This window comes from Peromyscus californicus, unplaced genomic scaffold, assembly GCF_007827085.1.
Source record: "Peromyscus californicus insignis strain IS unplaced genomic scaffold, ASM782708v3 Scaffold_5__1_contigs__length_169319896, whole genome shotgun sequence".
Lineage (NCBI taxonomy): Eukaryota > Metazoa > Chordata > Mammalia > Rodentia > Cricetidae > Peromyscus > Peromyscus californicus.
Genome location: NW_026294573.1, coordinates 34,602,084 through 34,622,204, shown reverse-complemented (window position 1 = coordinate 34,622,204; position 20,121 = coordinate 34,602,084). Strand labels below are relative to the sequence as shown.

General features: G+C 48.1%; 1 protein-coding gene and 1 long non-coding RNA gene across 2 annotated transcripts; one reads left to right on the top strand and one right to left on the bottom strand.

The window, feature by feature from the left end:
- The first annotated feature begins 5,772 nt into the window (after window positions 1–5,772).
- On the top strand, window positions 5,773–13,271 carry LOC128097448 (L-amino-acid oxidase-like). Its single transcript, XM_052717957.1, has 7 exons — window positions 5,773–6,503; window positions 8,302–8,516; window positions 8,880–8,992; window positions 9,788–9,989; window positions 11,476–11,544; window positions 11,724–11,860; window positions 12,119–13,271. The coding sequence occupies exons 1-7, from the start codon at window positions 6,452–6,454 to the stop codon at window positions 12,921–12,923; spliced, it is 1,593 nt and encodes a 530-aa protein (XP_052573917.1). The 5' UTR covers window positions 5,773–6,451; the 3' UTR covers window positions 12,924–13,271.
- A 115-nt stretch (window positions 13,272–13,386) lies between these two features.
- Window positions 13,387–19,908, bottom strand: LOC128097449 (uncharacterized). Its single transcript, XR_008213862.1, has 4 exons — window positions 19,716–19,908; window positions 17,188–17,318; window positions 16,352–16,497; window positions 13,387–15,928 (listed from the first exon to the last, which is right to left on the bottom strand). It is a non-coding gene; the product is annotated as an uncharacterized LOC128097449 (long non-coding RNA).
- Window positions 19,909–20,121: the final 213 nt, after the last annotated feature.

Here is a 20,121-nt window from a genome sequence, read left to right as displayed (position 1 = left end):
AGTAATCACTTACCATGAACAAAGAAAGAAGAGGATCCCAGTACTGAGTCTGGTCATTTTGCTACTCTCTGCATCAACGAATGACTGCAAGGTCAGTACATCCCTACTCTTGAAAAGTGAAATCCCTCCCACAAAAGAAATATTCTCCATAGCCAGATGTGTTAGAGTTGGAGTCCAGAACCTTGATGTCCTGCCTCTCAACTCTACGCCCCATCCATCATCCCTGGCTATCCCTGATGTTTTGTTTTCTAAGAGGCTGAGCAAGATCTGTCCATCTGCCCAGCAACAATTGTCCAATCATGAGGATCTCATCCTGTATATCTTCAGCATCTTGAGGTTTTGTTGGTTTTTTTTTTAACATCCCCAAGACTATGAATCTTTTTTGAGCCAACAAGGGACATAGAATGCTAAGCTGGTAGAATCACAATCTCAATGACAATAACGACAGAAATATCAACCAAAATTACATCATAATAATGGTGATAACAGCAAAATCTCACAGCTTGTCTCTTCCTATGTGCCCGATGTTCTTTTAAGTGTCTACTTGCAATAACTCATTTAATATCCAAAACATAGCTATGAAATATGGTGTGAGTAAACTGAGTTATACTCATTAACAAGCTGGGATTTAGCACGTGGTAATACTATGGTAAATTGCTTAATAACTAACTCTACAAAGAGTGAAGGTAACTGATGGCAGCAGATGCAGAGACCCACAGCCAAGCACTTGGCCAAGCTCCTGGAGTTCAGCTGAAGAGAGGGAGGAAGGATTATTGGAGCAAGGGGAGTCAATATCATGATGGGAAAAACCACAGAGACAGCGGATCCAAGCTAGTGGGAGCCCACAGACACTGGACTGACAGCTGGGGAGCCTGTATGAGACACCCTGAATGAGGGTGACAGTTGTGCGGCTTGATGTGTCTGTGGGTCCCCTGGCAATGGGACCAGGACTCATCCCAAGTGCATGGACTAGCATTTTTAGAGCCCATTTCCTATGGTGCCATGCCTTACTCAACCTTGATGCAGTGGGGAGGGGTTGGGCCTGCCTCAACTTGGTAAGCCAGCCTGTGTTGAATACCCAAGGGAGGCCTTACCCTCTATGAGGAGTGGGTGGGGGTGGGATGGGCAGAGTTGCGGGGGAGCGGGAGAAGGGGAGGAAGGGGGGACAGCGGGCAGTATGTAAAATGAAAAAACTTTAAATAAATAGTAACTTTAAACAAAGAGTGAAGGTAAAGAGAATGAAAGTGGGACACAGTCTGTACCGCTGAACCCAAGCACGACCTCCACCCCCGACACCTTTAGCTGCTTGTGTCTGATCCCACTGCACGGTGTCGAGGGAACGCGGCTTAACGGATATACACAGAAAATGTCACCTATCCGATTAATTAACCAACTCTTTTTCTATTTAGACCCTTTTGTGAGCATTCATATGAGACACAATATTTTTTTTTTACTTTTTTCAGTTCAAGGATGGTTATCCACAGATCTCTCCCCATACATAATGTTCACAAATTATCCAACTGAGTTCTATCCAAGTCCCTGACTCTCTAGCCGCACATCCAGCCAACTCATGGCCAGTGTGCTTTAGTCAATATAGACTTTTAGCTGTAAATAAGCCATTTATTCTTCTAAACCAAAGGAACAAACAAATGCCCTGCTCGGTGTCCTGTCCCCTGGAGGGTTTCTCTTCACCACTGACCTCAGGCATGTTCCAGAAAGACACACAGTGTTCCAGCTGTTAACTTGCAAGTAGGGCAGGCACATCACATAGAACCACCTATAACCAGCATGCGCTTGTTCCTACTCAGTCCATTACAGAGAGCTCACCAGGGAGACTATAAGTTCAGGCTGGGGAGGGGAAAGTAAGCAGGCCACTTGGGCCACTTCCTCATGCAACCTGCTCTTGCTTCCAGGGATTATTTGTGCTCATCATGAATGCACATTGACATTCGATGGTGTGTACCTACTGCCAGCTTTGTGACCTGAAAAGTCAGGTAACACTGAGTTTATGATGTGTATGTAGTAACTTTAGGAGTTTTAAAGTTCATGGATCAGACTTTAAATTGTTTTTAAAGGTTTATTTTATTTTTAATTATATGTATATGAGAGAGAGTATGTGCATTTGTGATTGCTGTTGGTGCTCATAGAATCCAGAAAAGGGCTTCAGATCTTCTGGAGCTTGAGGTACAAGCAGTTGTGAGCCACTCTACATGGATACTTCAAACTGAACACGGCAAGAGCAGTACTCTTTTTTGTGGGGGGAGGAGGGGGTTTCGAGACATGGTTTCTCTGTGTAGCCTTGGCTGTCCTGGAACTAACTCTCTAGACCAGGCTGGCCTCGAACTTACAGAGATCCACCTGCCTCTGCCTCCCAGCTGTTGGAATTAAAGGCATGCACCATCACTTCCCAGCCAGTATGTACTCTTAATGGCTAATCATCTCTCCACCCCGACTTCAAATTGTTAAGATATCAATATACCCTAAACTAATTAATCAGCAGACTTAATCAATGCACTTCTATCCTAATCCTAGCTGCTACTTTTCTTCAAACTAGTCAAGGAATTCAGAATGGGTCAAACAACCTTGAGAGATGAGAATAAAGCCATAGGTCTCTTGTTTCCTAATTTCAAGACCTACTGTAAGCTATAGCAGTGTGGTCTGGCGTAAGGACTGACTTGTAATGTGATCGATTAGAACTGACAGTCCCGACATAGCCTTAAAATTTATTATCAATTCATTTTCATCAGGGACACAGAAATTGTTCAATGAAGGAACAATGGTGTTTTCAAAACTAGTGCTGAGACAAATGGACACCCATGTGCCAAAGAATAAAATTGGGCCCTGCAGTATATAATACAGAAAATTACTTCAAAATGAATCAAAGTCTTAAACGACACTTTTAAGACAAAACGTGGGAGTAAATTTTCATGCTCTTGGATCAGGCAAACGTTTTTTAAATCTACTCCAAAAGTAACAAGAGGAAAAAATTAATTGAACTTTATCAAAGTGGAAACCTTTATAATACAAAGAATGTCATCAAGAAAATTCATCCAGGTAGGTGTCACAAGCCTGTAATTCCAGCACCTGGGATATGGAGACAGGAAAATCAGGAGTTTGGTTCCAACCTCATCTACAAAGCCAGACTGGACCTGGCAGTTTGATCATGCTTCATTGGATGCTCTGACACCTACAAGTATATTAACAGCATGCTGTGGAGTCCATGGGTTATTAAATAAAAATTTTAAAAGAAGACACAAAGTTGGGGAGTTAGAGAGGTGGGGATGGATCTGGGAAAACCTAAGGGAGGTTAAGGGGAGGAGGTGAGGGTGAATATGACCAAAATACATTGTAAGAAATTTTCAAAGAATTAGTAAAAAAAAAATCAGAAAAGAGAAAAGAAAATAGTAATACAAATGCACAGAAGAATATTTGCACATTAAATATCTAGTTAAGGACTTGTGTCTATAGTATAGTTTTCAAAGCCTTAAAGCTCAGGGCTGGAGAAATGGTTCAGTGGTTAAGAGCTCTTGCTGCTGTCTTCCAGAGGACCCGTGTTCAGTTCCTGGCATCTACATGGGTGCTCATAAACATCTGTAACTGTGGTTCCAAGGGATCAGACCCTCTTCTGGCCTCCAATGGCACTGCACACATGTGGTTCATAGACATACATACAGGCAAAACAGATATAAACATAATATAAAATAAATATTAAAAAATAAAACCTTAAAGCTCAATAATTTAGAGAGAGATAACCCATTGGCAAGATGGATAAATGACCTAAATAAACATTTCTCTGAAGGGCATATTTGACCGAGCAATAAGCGTGTAAAAGCCATTTGTGGCTGTTTGAAAGAAAATGGCCCCATAAGGAGTGGCACTATTAGGGGGTCTGGCTTTACTGGAGTAGGTATGACCTTGTTGGAGGAAGTATGTCACTTTGAGGATGGGCTCTGAGGTCTCCTTCGCTCAAGCTATGCTCAGTGTGAAACACAGCTGCTCTTGCTGCCTGCAGATCAAGATGTAGAACTCTCGGCTCCTTCTCCAGCACCATGTCTGCCTGCATGTTACCATGTCCAGCCATGAAGATAATGGACAAAACCTCTGATATTGTAAGCCACCCCCAATTAAATGTTTTCCTGTATAAGGGTTGCCACAGTGTGGCCAAACATTGGGCTGAGCCAGGGAGTCCTGCTGAGGAGTGGGAGGAGGGATTGTAGGAGCCATGGAGGTCAGGGACATCAGGGAAAACCCAAGAAACAGCTAGCCCAATACAAAGGAGGGGTGGATTGAAGGAGGGTTGAGGGAGGAGAGGAGGTAGGGGAGGCTGTGGTTGGTATGTAAAATAAATTAATAATTAATTTTTAAAAGAATAAAAATAAATAATAATAGTGAATTTTAAAAAAGTGTTGTCATGGTCATGGTGTCTCTTCACAGCAACAGAAACCCTAAGACAATATTCCTCATCAATAGTCATTGGGGAAATGGAAATTAAAACCCTAGAAAGACACCATTTCACACTCCCACGGTGCTATGCTAGATTCTTCCTAGACTGCTGAACTAATGAACTACTGGTTTACCTACAGGAACATGGGTGACTCATGGGTGTTTCTACCGCCAGAGCCCCACCCCAACTCAACCTTCTGCCCCTCATATATCCCACCACCCCCAAGATCCTGTGCAGCTGGGTCAGGAGGGAATGGTGACTGGAATCTCAGACCAAGGACTGGAGAACCTCCCACCTCCCTCCTTCCATGAGGGAGTGTTAATGGCCTCATTATCCTGGACTTAACAACTATATAGCCGGGCGGTGGTGGTGCACGCCTTTAATCCCAGCACTCGGGAGGCAGAGGCCGGCAGATCTCTGTGAGTTCGAGGCCAGCCTGGGCTACCAAGTGAGTTCCAGGAAAGGCACAAAGCTACACAGAGAAACCCTGTCTCGAAAAAACCAAAAAAAAAAAAAAAAAAAAAAACTATATAATATCTACAATAGGATAATAGCAGCATAATATGGTTATGATAGGGTAATTGGGTTGTCCTAGACTTAGCATTGTCTGATTATTCTTTTGTCTTGCCTGTGGTCAAGGTCTTCCCAAATCACCATACCTGCCCTGCTTCAAGATGGTGATGCTTATGTCAAACCTAAAGAAAACAGCTGCACTACACACATCATCTCAGATCAGCCTTGAAACAGTATGAAGCATATGGTGATGTAATCCAAGCAATCAGGAAGCTTAGGCAGAAGGATTTGGAGTTCAAAGTCATCCTCATATATACAAGACACTTCTAAAAAAAAATGCTGGGCGATGGTGGCACACACCTTTAATCCCAACACACTGGAAACAGAGATAGGCAGGTCTCTGAGTTTGAGACCAGCCTGGTCTATAGAGGTAATTCCAGGATAGCCAAGGCTACACAGAGAAACTCTGTCTTAAAAAAATAAAAATAAAAATAAAAATGAAAAGTAAAAAAACGCCCTCAAATCAAATCAAATTCATAGGAAGAAGGTATTATTGGTCTGCATCTCGAATAAGAAAACCAGAAACACCAAGCTCAGAAACATATCAGCTCTGTATCCCAAGACACACAACTCTGCCAGGACACATCAGGACCCAAGCCCACTTCTGTCAATTCTATTGCTACTGCCCCTCCCCCACACCACTTCTGATGCCAGGATCCCAGGATCCCAGGCTTGGGCCCTGGGTACTGTGTGCCCTACCCACCCCCCACTCCTGTCCTCTCCCAAGCCCCATGCTGCCGGTTGAGTTCAGAGTTTCTGTTCATTTTCCTTGCCAGCCAGTCTGTGAACAAAACCTTGGCAGAACACCTCCCTGGCTCCATTAGTTATGGGAAGGAATTCTACTGCCAGAGAAGTACACTGTGTCTAAGGAAGCCCTGGAGGTCCCAGGGGAATGGAAATGTTCTCCTCTACAAATGGGTCAGGCCAGAGACTTCTGCCTACCTGCCGACCTACCAGAGACCCTTAGAGGGATCGGGGCAAGAAGAGCATGATCCTTGCACAGGAGCTCATGGCCAGATCCCTCTCCCAAACGGACATCAGAACAAAGGGTCACAGTGGAACAGCAGAGGGATAGCAGGCACTGTGTATGGGGACAGTGGGGACAGTCAGGAGCTCTGGCTTGCCCTGGAAGTTCACAGACTGGATGTCTAACCCCTTCCCAGGCCTACCTGCTCCCATTCCCCTTCTGTTCCTTAGCAGCAGGAGGGCTGGACTAGGAGAAGGGGCTTTTCCTAGGGGACAAGACTGTCATGGGGGAAGGTGGGATAAAGAAGATGAGGGGAGGGTGGAGTCAGTTATCACTGTCATCTCACCTGACAGGTCAGGCTTTAGTGCAGGGCTGCCTTGCTTGGCTGAGTCAATCAGGCCAGAGGCGGGTTGATGGGATAAGGGCCAAATATTGCCAGAGTGGTGTGGCTCCTTCATAAAGAGAGGATGAGCTGCTCGGACTTCAGCATGAGTTTCAGAGCCATGGCCGAGATGAATGGTAAGTGGGGTCTTCCTCCAGGTCTGGAAAAGACCAAGCCAGGAAGTGTTAGACACTGAAAGAGGCATAGGTACTGGATGGGAGAGGGACATGGGTCAACAGGGTGGGCGCAGATCTGAAGACATCTCAGCCAAGGACCATAGAAGAGTAAAGAGGGTAAGAACTGAGGCAGGGATTTGGCTTCAGCAGGACCTGGGGATGGGTCAGGGTGTTGAAAACAAGTTCAATGGAGGGGGATCTGGAGGAGGGGTCTGGGGGTTGGATCCACTCAAGGCAAAGTACAGAGGGACCAAGAAACAAATGCTGATAGCTCACGGGAAACTATACGGGCTGGAGACTGGATAAGAAGGCTACGGTAGATCTGTGGGGTGGGGAGAGGGATTGAGGGTTAGGGAGTCTCTCCTTTGAGCTTGGCGATGTCTCGCCTCTCTTCTGGTGAGTTGTCCCAGCGGAAAGCTGTCTCTACAGTGGGAAGGGTCTAATGCACCTCCTCGGCTGGTGGCCCCTAAAAATCCTCTTCCTTTGAGGAGCTTCAGTTGCCTTGACATCACAAAGACCAAACTAAGAGGGTTCTCACCAGCCAGAAACTCAGCTTCTGGGAGAAGCTCAGAGTTCCAGTCCTTGCCTGGTCCACTTAAGAGCAGGTGACATGGAGGACAGCCTCTTCATGTCAGACAAGACTAGCTAACTGTGAAAAAGAAAATCAAGTCACGCAAGACTTGTTGTGTGGTAGTCATTAACTATCTGAGTGATGAGTTCTTTTTTTTTAAGATTTATTTATTTATTATGTATACAGCATGTATGACTGCAGGCCAGAAGAGGGCACCAGATCTTGTTACAGATGGTTGTGAGCCACCATGTGGTTGCTGGGAATTGAACTCAGGACCCCTGGAAGAGCAGTCAGTGCTCTTAGCCTCTGAGCCATCTCTCCAGCCCCCTAAGTGATGAGTTCTAATCTTGGTATCACATTACATACCTAGGGAGCCTGGAGAAACATCGATGAGGCTGGAGAAAACGCAGGGACTGCCTGTTTCCCACAGGTCACTTCTCACTCCCACTCAGAGAACTGAACCTATTTCACACACACACACACACACACACACACACACACACACACACACACACCTCTTTTCACAAGTATGCACACACCCCTCTCTCCCTCTCCCCCTCTCTCTCACTCTCTCCCCCACACAGCCTCACTGTCCAGATGCATTCAGAGAACCCTCACATGCACCCACCTTCTCACACATCTCATCCTCCTCACTCTCAAATTCAGCCCATCTCACACTCCAGTTCTCAGTCCATCTCACTTTCCCATAGATTCATACACACTCAGACAACCACACTGTTCCACAGAAGCATCCTTCATATACAGTCACGAACCATGCAGTCATACAAAGCAAGAGCAAACTACAACCACACTCCCACCCACAGTTATACACAACCACAGTCCTTTACACACTCATAGGTGAGCACACATGCACACTCTCCATCAGGAGCAGACACATGTGTAGTGAGCTGTGAACCTCCCACACCCACCAGCTTCCAAGGTGCAAGCTATATTCACAATCACACATTAATCACACAAATAACATTACATTTCACAATACCCTGCACAGCACAATTGCCTTCAGAGACAGAACACCAAATACTTGTATCTACAAGCAAACACTTGTCAGACACTGCCCTCACCTGACTGCCCTGTGCCACCAGCTCCCACAGTCAAGCTCATCCTGGATAAACAGGTCCCAGAGCCTGGGCTCCAGAAAGACCACCCCCTTGCTTTCTCTGCCCCCAGGAATCCTTATTTTGGGAATCCTGCTATCCATCTCCAGCTGCCTTGCCTTCTATGAGGACCTTGACAAGTGTTTCCAGGACCCTAATTATGAGACCTTCCTTCTCACAGCCCAGAACGGGCTCCATACCTCCCCACTGTCCAAGCATGTGGTGGTCGTGGGAGCCGGCGTAGCAGGCCTAGTCGCAGCTAAGACCCTACAGGATGCTGGGCACAAGGTAAGAAGGTCTCGAAAGGCCTTGATCATCAGCCTCCAATTTGCTTCCTGGGGTGAAAAAGGAGTGAGCGACCCGACAGGGGGTGATGTGCAACTGCATGTACCCACCAGTCTCCGAACCCCCTGGTCCTTAGTCAAAGCTAACTGCCCTTCACGTTCTTATGGAGACAAGAATGAAGGACCTATGCTACCAAGACAAAGGCCTCAAATGACTCGGGATCCTCTGGAGCAAACAGCCCCAGTGAGGTTATCCTGCGTGCTCATGGCCTTCAGGCCAGAGCCTATGGCTATTTGGAGGTGAGAAGTGGGGTGGGGAGAAAGGACAGTACTCCCTAAGAATGACAGCCGCTTCTCTCAACTCCAGGTAACCATCTTGGAGGCCAGTCACCACATCGGAGGTCGGGTGGCCACAGTCAGAAACAAGGAGGAAGGCTGGTACTTTGATCTAGGACCCATGCGAATCCCGGAAAGTCACAAGTAAGTCCCATACAAGAGAAGGAGCAAAAGGGGTGGAGTGGGGATGAGGAAAAGGCAGGAGGGACCCTGATGCCATCATGCCTAAGATCTTTCAGACTCACTGTGTCATGTGATCCAACCCAGTAAGTCAGGGCTGATACTCAACTCCCACTTCAGAGAGAAGACTGTGGTCACAGAAAGCTGTGGTCACAGGAAGTGATAGACCCCAAACTGACAATTACAATCATTGCTGCCAGTCATCAAACTGTAGAGTGTGAACATGGGCAGTTTCATATTTGTCACTTACATCAAAATACACTGAGAAATTATAGCACATTACTATTAATAATATCTATTATTTGTTGAGCACTAATTAGTTCTAGACCCTATCTCCACAGATGTTTTTGTTCTTTTTCTTTTTTTTTTTTTGCCTTTAATATAAATTGAACCCACACTCATCCTCAAACCACCAAAAACATAAAAAACTGCACCAGCCCAAAGTGGGAGTCATTAAATACAGCCTTGAAGTTCTTAGAAGTACATGGTGGGATCTCAAATGCTGTCTGAAACAAAGGACATTTGTCTATACTTTTGAGTCCTGTTAGCTGGGATTTCATAAAGGGCCTTAATTCAATGAACTTCTCACCCTCTACAGCCTTGGGAGACAGGGAGCCAATGCCCACAACATTAAATGAGATTACAATTGAACAAGCAATTAGAGTTTCCTCGGCACAAGCTTACACTGGTTTCACCAGAAATAGTTTCTAATATAGGACCAGAATGAAAAGAATGTTATGATGCCCGTCTCTGCTCCAGGCTAACCCACACCTATGTCAAGAAATTTGGCCTGAAGCTGAATAAGTTCATCCAGAATAATAACAACACCTGGTACCTACTCAATGGACACCGTTATCGTGCCTGGGAAGTCAAGGCTAACCCAGAGATCTTGGGCTACCCCGTGAACTCCACTGAGAAGAGCAAAACTGCCCAATACCTCTTCCAGCAAGCCATCACTAAGGTGCCCGCTGCCTTTCCCAGGGGGGATCAAGTAGGAAAGGGGAGGTGCCTAAAATCACACAGCAAATCAGTACGAGGATTCAGATCACCTGACCCCCCCCCCCCAGCATTCTTATCATTGGTCCATCGGCCTCACAACATCTGTTGATGATGTCACCACCCTCAACTCCACCTTCAACCCCTCTCTGCTGTCTTTGAGGCATCCAGGGAACAGGACTTGGTCGGGAGCAGTGTAAAGAAAGGGGCAACCAGATGAGGCAGCCCTTGGTAGTGAATCAGTCATCCTAGATGACAGTGAAGATCTTTATCTTAAAGTGTCTGTGTTTGTGTGTATGTATGTGCCTGTGCGTGAGCGCGCGTGCATGCGTGCGTGCGTGCGTGCGTGCGTGCGTGTGTGTGTGTGTGTGTGCGCGCGCGCACGCGTGTGTGTTTAGGTAAATGTGCGTGCATGTGCGTATCTGTGTAGAAGCCAGTGGTCAACATCAGCTGTCTTCTTCAATTGCTTTCTACCTTGTTTTATTCCATCTTTGGCAGTGTTTTTCACTGAACCGAGAGCTTACTAATTCTGCTAGACTGGCTCGCCAGCAAGTCCCAGGAATCCTACTGTTTCTACCTTCTGGCATTACAGTCCTGTGATACCACACCCTGATTTTTTAAAAATTTGATGTGCATTGGTGGGGTTTTTTTTGTTTGTTTTTTTTTTTTTTGTTTTTTTTGGTTTTTTGAGACAGGGTTTCTCTGTGTAGCTTTGGAGCCTGTCCTGGATCTCACTCTGTAGACCAGGTTGGCCTTGAACTCACAGAGATCCGCCTGGCTCTGCCTCCCGAGTGCTGGGATTAAAGGCGTGCGCCACCACCGCCCAGCGTGCATTGGTGTTTTTGCGTGCATGTATGTCTGTGTGAAGGTGTCAGATCCCCTGGAACTGGAGTTACAGACAGTTGTAAACATGTGGGTGCTGGGAATTGAACCTGGGTCCTCTGGAAGAACAGTCTTAACCACTGAGCTGTCTCTTCAGCTCCAACACACCCTACTTTCATGTGGGTGCTGGGGATAGCGCTCAAGTCCTCAGCAAGTATTCTACCAACTGAATATGCACCTTAGATTTTCATCTTGAACTGGTCTTTTGTTTCAAGTCAGGTGTGGTAGTACAAGCTGTCAATCTCAGTACTTGGGAGGTGGAGGCAGGAGGATCTAGAACTGAAGAGCAGCCTCAGCTATACAGTGAGTTTGAAACCAACCTAAGTTATGTGAGACTGTCTCAGCAAAGGTACGGTTGTCTTTAAATGAAGGGAAGGAGCAGTGTCCAGGAGCTCTGGAAACTGCCCTTTCCTGGCTTTTTCCAGCCTCCCCAAGGAACATCCAAAGAACCTGACTCTAATCTAAAGGCATGTGAGGCATCTGTCACCCTATGACCTTGTCTACAGCAGCCTAGATGTCCTGGTCACCTGGAGGCCCAGCTTGATTATTGTCTCTTCTCCCTTCTGCAGGTCAAAGAACATATGAAGACATTCACCTGCAGCCAACTGATATCCTTTTATGACTCTTACTCCACCAAGGTAAGTGACACAGGAGGCCCAGAATGGAGTGACGGGCTCTGTGCTCAGCCAAGGTCCTGGGGCAGTGTCCTGCAGACAGAATCCCCTCTTCCTATACGAAAGCCCAGGCCCCTGCTAAAGCTTTCCTACATACTACACCTTCTGGGCCACACTTCTGTCTATGGTTCCTACTTCCACAGGCTTATCTGATGAAGGAAGGAAGGTTGAGCAAAGGCGCAATCGAGATGATCGGGGATGTGATGAATGAGAATGTTGGGTACTACAAGTCCTTCCTGGAGTCCCTAAGGACTGCTAGCCTCTTCTCCAGAAATGATGAGTAAGGCTGATTCGGGGCTAGGAAGAACCCAGTCCCCAGCACTGGCTTATTGGGTATTTACTGTGTAGGGGGTGCTCGGGTAACAATGCCTGCCTGACACGAGGCTGTGTATTCATGAAGGTGATGTTTATAAAACATCCCACACAAGAGGGCAGGGAGATAGATCCTTCCCTTTTCAGACCAAAGAAATGGCCAGAACTGGGACACACAGATCTGGGGGTGTCTCCCCACCTCATCTCCCCCTCTCCACCCCCGTAGATTTTCAGAGATCACCGGTGGCTTTGACCAACTGCCCAATGGCTTTAATGCCAGCCTGAAGCCTGGCACCATCCATCTGAAGTCCAGAGTAGAAACAGTGGTGAGAGATGGGCCTCAGGTCAAAGTTTTGTACCGCACAGATGGGCCCACCTCCACACTGCACCAACTCACTGCTGACTACGTCATCAACTCAGCCTCAGCCAAGGCCACACGCCTCATCACCTTCCAGCCACCCCTGTCCCCAGATAAAACACAAGCCCTGCGCTCCGTGCATTATATCAGTGCTACCAAGGTGGGTTTGGTGTGCAACAAATGCTTCTGGGAACAGGATGGCATCCGGGGAGGCAACTCCATCACAGACCGGCCCGCACGCCACATTTACTATCCTAGCCACAGCCTGCCAGGTGGCAAGTGTGTCCTGCTGGCCTCTTACACTTTGGGCGATGATTCCTCCTTCTTGACTGCCATGAAGTCCAAACAGGTGGTGAATATTGTCCTGGACGACCTGGCGGCAATGCACCACATACCCAAGGTGGAGCTAAAGCGCATGTGCCCAAAAGCGGTGGTCAAGCACTGGTCTCTGGACCCCTTCACCATTGGTGCCTTTGCCCAGTTCACACCCTACCAAACTGTGGACTATTCGGAGCAGCTCTTCCAGCCAGAGGGCCTCATCCACTTTGCTGGAGAGCACACCTGCCTGCCCCATGGCTGGATAGACACTGCCATCAAGTCTGGCATCCGGGCTGCCATGAACATTCAGGCCATAGTGAACAAGGAGGCTACTCAGGGACAGGTGCCTTTCTAGAGGCCCTTTACCAACAATCAGGGTGGTTTTTCCCTAAAGAACGGGCTCTAGGAGAGTCTGGCGGAGTGGACTGGAAGGTGAAAGCCAGCAGAACCAGAGCCAGCAAGAGAGAGGTCACCCACTGGCCCCTTGTCTGCAACCAGGATCCTAGCTGGGAAGCTGACAAGAGACATCACCCCTTTCCTATCTCACTCCCTGCCTAGCTCTCTACAAGAAACAACAGAGCTGGGGTGCATGGAGGCATGAGTGGGAGTCAAGGCTGGGGAATCCTGCAATCATCCCTTAGCTTGAAACAAATTGTCTCCTGCTACAAAACAATAACAAGTAAAAAATAAAAACTTCACCACCTGCCTTGTGTCACCTCCAACTAAAAGTCCCCAAACAAGCAGACAAACCCCAAGGTACTGACACACTGAATGGCAGACCCACACACGTGCTCACACCCACAATACACACAAACTCCATCGCTGTGTGCCTGAGCCAAGGACCTCTCATCTTGGCCCAATGTGGGTGGAAAAGGAGGGCTTCTTAATTGGTTCTTTTCTGTGCATTAGTGGGATCCTGGTCACCCTGAGAGACCCTCTCCACCTCACCAGCCAGAACCCCTACCTGTAGCTACCACAGTCTACAGACAGTCCTGAGGGGACACCACCCTCATTTTACAACTCCATCTCCGACTGTCCCCTCACTAAAACCCACCTGTCTTTACAAAGCCAACCTCAGTCATCCTTCCTCAGATCCTTCCTCAGCCCCTCCCCAAATCCAAGGTCCTCTCTCCTCTGAGTCACAATTCTCCCCCACCCAGAATGCCAAATGGGCTGAAGACCTTACTGAGATCGAATCCCCAACCAGACTGGGAGACGCCCTAAGGGCTGAGATCACATATTTTATGCTGGGTGGTGGTGGTGGTGGTGTGTGTGCGCGCACGCTATTTCCTTTAGCCTACCAATCCTTACTAAACATCCCATATGCCTGGCACCATATGGCACCTGGCTGAGAAGCAGAAACACAGAGAATATGAAACAGTGAAAATCAACTCCCCTCCACCAGCCTCCCTATGTGGTCAAAGATCAGTTCCCAAATCTGACTCAATTTTTGTTCCAAAATCTTAGAAACGAAGAGTTATTCCTGAGTCTTGAAGGATCGACTAAGTAAAAAGGAAAGATAAACTGAGCCACAAGCACTCCTCATTCGAGAGACTCGGGAGGGCCCAGGAGGCAAGCACAATGACGTGCTGGTTGCAGTTTTGTGGAAGACTGGCATAAGACACAGAGGGAGGAAGAGGGAAAGAAAACTCCCATCTTCTACTACAATGTGGCCCACTGTTAAATCTAGACATCTCTTCTCGGATACCCAATCATCACTGACAGTCAGGACATTTCTAGTTCCAAGGGACAGAAATCAAACTGGGGTTTTCTGGGGGCAGGGGAGGTCCCATGTCCAGAAGTCCAGGATGAACAGGATGAAGCTGCTTTATCAGAGCTACTAGGCTCCAGACTGAAAAACTAGTATTAAGGGCCCAGAGTCTAGATCTAGGCGGGCTCTGTCCTCTTCTTACAGACGAACACCTGTGGTGTGATGTACACAAGGACACAAAAGAGTGGGCTCTCGTCCAGTGCAAACCATCACAAGATGTACACTTGGTTAAGCCGTTACTGCAAGCAAACCCGGTACTCTCTGAGGCCTGGAAATACACTCAACCACCATTCCTGGGGTTAAGCTGCTGTGCCTGGCTACAGAGATCTGCACAGGGAAACTCTCTAGGGGGTATCTCGGTGACATTAAGCAGGCACCCTTCCCTTGCAGGCTCACCCAGGGTGAGCTTAGGCTGGTCCCTTTTACAGCTGTTAGGGTTGGAAGTGGAGTTTATTGTTTGATTAGTTCCAATCCCAACATCATATGGGGGTCTGGGGTCTAGGTATAGCCAGCATTCTCTATCTATGTCTGGCTGAGAATGGTTAAGAAACTGGTACCCTCCACTTAGGATACCAAACTCCAAGGGGCTGGCTTCTTCTGCCCCTTGACTTTGATCCTCATGGTTACTGAGGGAGTTCCTTGGCAAAGTGGAGGTAGAGGGTTTACTGCCTTGGAGAGGGTCATATCTCAGGGGTGCCAAGATAGGCTGGTTCAGCCCAACAGGCTGATGACCCTAGGTACAGGTTTCTTTTGAATATTAACTGCTGCCTGGGTTTGGACCGTTCAGCTATAACTTGACGCCCCAGGTCCTACCAGTTTCCCAATAATGGGTTTCCTGCCAGGCCCTAACCTTTATGGATATGGGATTGCATTGCCAGTGGCCACAGGTAGGTGATGATGGTTTTCTTTCTAGGACTAAGAAGGGATCAGTGTGCCCCCAGGAGGACTTGGTTTTGCAACTCCACTGAGCTCAATCGTATTCTCCTCGATTCTAACATCTGAGGGGGATGGGGCATCAGGCAGGCATAGTACTGGATAAATCAGTGCTCCTTCTCTTCACCAATGGACCCACAGCCCCAGAAGTGAGTGAACCATCCCCCTGGATCTTCTGGTTGTAATAGTTTACAGAAATCTTCCTGGAAGGTGGGTTGGGTCTCAGTGGATAGATTGGCTGTGAGCTCCCCAGTCCTGGTCTTTCTTAATTCCCATAGGCAAGGTCCTGACCTATGGGAGTTTGAGGCCTTTCCCACAGGGAAACAAAGAAGACAAAATTGGACAATCATAATTGTAGCGTCCAAGTCAGGCATGGAGAGAATGTAATGATGACCCATCTGTCATCTTCTGTAGCCTCCTTCAGCTGGGTCTGGTGGCTCCATGAGGTGACCAGTGACCTTCAGTGCTGTGGGGGTGGTGAGGACCACAGAGCATGGGCCTTTCTATGTTGGCTCCAGGATCTGAGCTGAGATCCTCTTTACTCACACGAGGTCTCCAGGCTGGAACTTGTGGGCAGGCTCATACTTGGACAAAGGTGCAGCCTCCTGAATTGTCTGATGAATAGTCCTTTGGGTCTGTTTCTGGGCCTGTTAGGACTTAAGGAAGAGGTGGTTAGTAATGTCTGCCTTATTAATAGCTTAAGAAGGGAGGGGGTGGCCTCCCAAATGATTTCCAATAGGGTGACAGAGGCCCTTAGAAAGGCATATGGTAGGAGGTTGGCCCAATTTTTGCTGGTCTCGAGGACATATTTAGTTAAAGTCTCTTTTAAGGTCCTAGTCATCCTTTCTACCTACCCTGAGCTTAGTTTCCAATCAACATTTAGGACCTTTGCCAGATTTGGGGAAATGTTGGCCATGAAGGCCAGGCCATTGCTGGACCACAGGGAGAAGGGCAACCCAAATCTAGAAATTAACTTTTGGAGGAGTTTCTTGGTGACCACTGAGGCTGTTTCCATTCAGGTGGAATAGGCTTCCATCCATCCAAAGAAGGTATCCGTGACAACTAAGAAATACTTATACCTGAGAACCATGGATAAATTCCACTTCCCGATGTTCTCCAGAAGTGCTTTCTTGGGCGTGGATTCCTTCCAGGGCTTTGTCTCCTTCTTTGGGGTTCACTTGTGCGCAAATGGTACATCAGAACACCATGTCTTCGACAAGATTGTCTAGTTGAGGAATGTAATACATGGGCCTGAGTAAGTCAGCAGTTTTTGATGCCCCCAGGTGGGTGGCCTGGGAGAGTCTGATGAGCATTCATCTCTGAGAGCAGCAGGGAGTTGGGGTCTCCCATCCTGTAAGAACCACCACTTGTTTGTGTCCTGCTTCACATCCTCCCTTCCTGACATTTGGCCTCTTCCTGTGTATAATTTGGGCATTGGAGCAATCCAGGTTCAGACAGGGTGACCAAGATCTGGAGAGGCCCCACTGGTTCTAGGGTCACCTTCTGGGTGGCTAAGTCTGTTGCCCGGTTTCCTTGGGCCTCCTGGGATCCCCCTTTTTGATGCTCTTAGCAGGGGACAGCAACTACCTCTTTGGGCAGCCATGTGGCCTCTAGTAGGGCTAGCCTTTCCTCTTTATTTTTAATTTCCTTCCCGACTATGGTAAGGAGTGCCCTCTCCCTATAGAGGGCACTATGGACATGGGCTATGGCAAATGCATACTGACTGTCTGAGCACCCAGTGATGGTTTTGCCCTTCCCCCTATGAAGCACCTGGATTAATGCCAAGAGCTCAGCCCTTTGTGCTGATGTCCCTCAGCTGAGAGACTGGGCCCATACTGTCCTGTCCAAAGTGGCACTGCAGTCTACCATATCTGATTTCATCTTGAGTAAAACTGCTCCCATTGGTATACAGTACCTCTTTGACTTTTTGCAGGGGGACATCTGTTCATTCGGGTCTGGTGGATTGGAGCACCTCAGTCACTCCCATGCAATCATGAAGGGGCTTTTCTGGGTTATCATCTGGCAGCAGGTTGGCTGGGCTGGTGGCTGAAGTTTTACAGAATTAGATACTGGGATAGTCTACAAGAAGTGATTGATAATGCATTATTTGGGCATTGGACATTCACCTCTCTGGAGTCTCCCTCAAGAGTGCTCTACAGAGTGTAGGGTGGTTAGGAACAACAGTTCCTAACCCAAAGTCAGTCTGCCAGCTTCTTTTACTAGTGTGGTGGTAGGAGTCAACCAGCAGAAAAAGGATCGAGTCTTTTGGATGAGTGGACCTTATCCATGGCCTCTTCCATGGTCCCAGTGCCTGGCAAGGATCCCCTTTGCAGTCACTTACCTTGGACAGGGTGTCCTTCTCCCTCCCCCTTTGAGGTGTTTTGGGCTCCCCCTATGGGACCTCTTTTACAATTTCCACTACTACTTGGGCCAATTTTTGGTTTTTTTTTCTCCTACAGAGTCATGGTATGAGCCTTCTGAGCAATCTCCCATAATTGGGACCTATTCATACCCTCAACCCCTTCTAACTTCTGAAGTTTCTTTCTTTTTTTAAATTTTTATTGCATGTGCATTGGTGTTTTGCCTGCATTTATGTCTCTGTGAGAGTGTTATGTTCCCTGGAACTGGAGTTACACATAGCAGTGAGCTGCCATGTGGGTACTTGGGAACTGAACCCGGGTCTTCTGGAAGTGCAGTCAGTGCTCTTAATAGCTGAGCCATCTCTCCAGCCCCCTAGGGTTCTTTTCTAATATTTGGGTCTGACTGCACAACAAAAGCAATATCGGTTGCTTGTTGGTTTTTCTGGTGGGTCTACAGGGGTGAACACTGGATAAGCCTCACAAAGGTGCTCCAGGAACCAGCAGGTGATTCTCGAGATTACTGTATTACCTCGTTCATCTTAGAGACAAATTGGCAGGCATTTTAGCAGCTGCCTTCAATCCTTCTAAAAGGGCCTGGTGAAAACTGTCCAGAGCCTCCTTACTTTGGTCAGTGTTGGGGGTCCCAGTCATGTTGGGCAAAGGGGACTATCGACTCTATCTAGGCTGCACTGTTGGGCAGGGATCCCCTGCCCAGCCCCAGGACAGCTTTCCTATTCTCAAGTTGGATTCTGGCCCACTCCTTGGCCATGAAGAGGTGGCCAAGAGCTTTTGGCAATCATTCCAGTTTGCCTGGTGGGTGTAAAAGACTGTCTCCAGGCAACTAATGAGAGCCTGGGGTTCTCTTGAGAATAATGGATTCTGAGTTTTCCAGTTGTACAGATCACTGGTTGAGAAGGAGACATAAACCATCAAAGGGGGTGGAGGTGAACTTCCAGGTGCTGGACCCTTTGGAGGCAACTCATTTAGGTGGGTGGGGGCTGCCCCTGCCCAGGGGAGTTCCTCCCAGAACCCCTGTAACTACAGCCACTCTACATGTATGCATGTGAGGAGGGGAGAGGGAGCCCAAGGTAGGAAAAACTTCTTCCCCCAACCCCAGCACAGCTGGAGGAACTATCTCCTCCTTCCCTGGTGCAGATGTCTACTGGAGTGGGCATAGGAGGAAACAAAGGGAGCGTGGGGCCTCAGAACTGTTTCCCCTCCCCTGTGCACACTCCACACAACCACACAGATGGCAAGAAGATGGACAGCAGAAGGATCCTTGTGGATGCATTGAGGGGCCACACTGTGAAGGGCTAGAGGTTCCAGAGAGGCCAGGTCCCTCCCCACCTCCACATGGGACCCTCGACAGGGCACCATGAGCAGGGGTGTAGAGAAAGAACCAGTAAGTGAAACAAGGAGAGAGAAGGGTGACCCACAGAGATACTCTTGGAGTCAAGACAAGGGGCACAATGGCGAGAGGCACATGTCCAACACCATTCCAGGGAGCAGAGCAAAGACAAGGGCCTGGACAGCAAGTGAGAAGCAGTCAGAGCTAGGAGCAGGCAGAAGGAAGAGCTTCATAGTGGTGGTAGAGGGAAGCTGGGGGGACTGTCTACCCTACCCTGGGCACAACCAGGGGCCCCACTGGGGCATAGGGAAGGGGGAAATAAATTTAACAGGAGATTTGGGGTTTCTCTGGTTGACCTGGATGAGCCAAAAGGATACAAATCCCCAGCAAGGGGACACAGGTCTTAGGCCAGGGGTGTGGGTCTTACAGCAGAGAAGGCCACTCATCAATATGTTGGTCCTAGTCTGTAAAACCCTCCTCGAAGCCGTGCACTCCAATGGTGGCTTGAGACTGCTCACTCCCCCTCCCACTTTAGCTTTGTCTCTCCAACCAAAGAACTGGCAGAAACACACTGAGGCACACAGACAGGCAATAATTAAGACAACCAGGGTGGCCACCACACAGACTGAAACTAGCAGATCCAGTAATGGTCTCTCAGGATCCCAGACACTGGGATTAGGGGTATATCCAGTCTTCCCTAAGTGCCCTATTCAGAAGATGCCATAACAGACTCACCTCTGAAGGGGACAGATCCAGACGATTTTCTGTGGTTTCCCATTTAGGGTGGAGGGGTCAAGAACCTCTGGATTGACAGAAGCAGAGATGAGAGGAGTTCCTGGGGCCCTGGAACTTCTCAGGGTGTGTATCCCCTAGGAACTGTCAGTTCCCAGTGCTCAGCCCAAGGAATCCAAGGCCCCCAGTGTCCTGGCATCTTGGTCTCTAGCAATCAAAGAAAGTCTGTATTGCTGGCTGGCAGTTGCAGGGGGACCTTGCCCAAATCATGCAGACCAAGCCTCATTGTCCTTTGTCTTTTATGCACAAAATCCACCTCCTGGCTGACACACTTCAGCTAGCAAAAACCAAAACTTCAGAAACCAAAAAGCAAGATTAGTACAGTTAGGGACTTTCCTGGATCCTGGAA

Excerpts from the sequence above, each read along its gene's own strand:
- LOC128097448 (XM_052717957.1), top strand. The coding sequence starts at position 6,452 with ATGAGCTGCTCGGACTTCAGCATGAGTTTCAGAGCCATGGCCGAGATG. Across the intron at positions 11,545-11,723 it reads ATGACTCTTACTCCACCAAG|GCTTATCTGATGAAGGAAGG; the intron begins GTAAGTGACACA and ends CTACTTCCACAG. Across the intron at positions 11,861-12,118 it reads CTCTTCTCCAGAAATGATGA|ATTTTCAGAGATCACCGGTG; the intron begins GTAAGGCTGATT and ends CCACCCCCGTAG.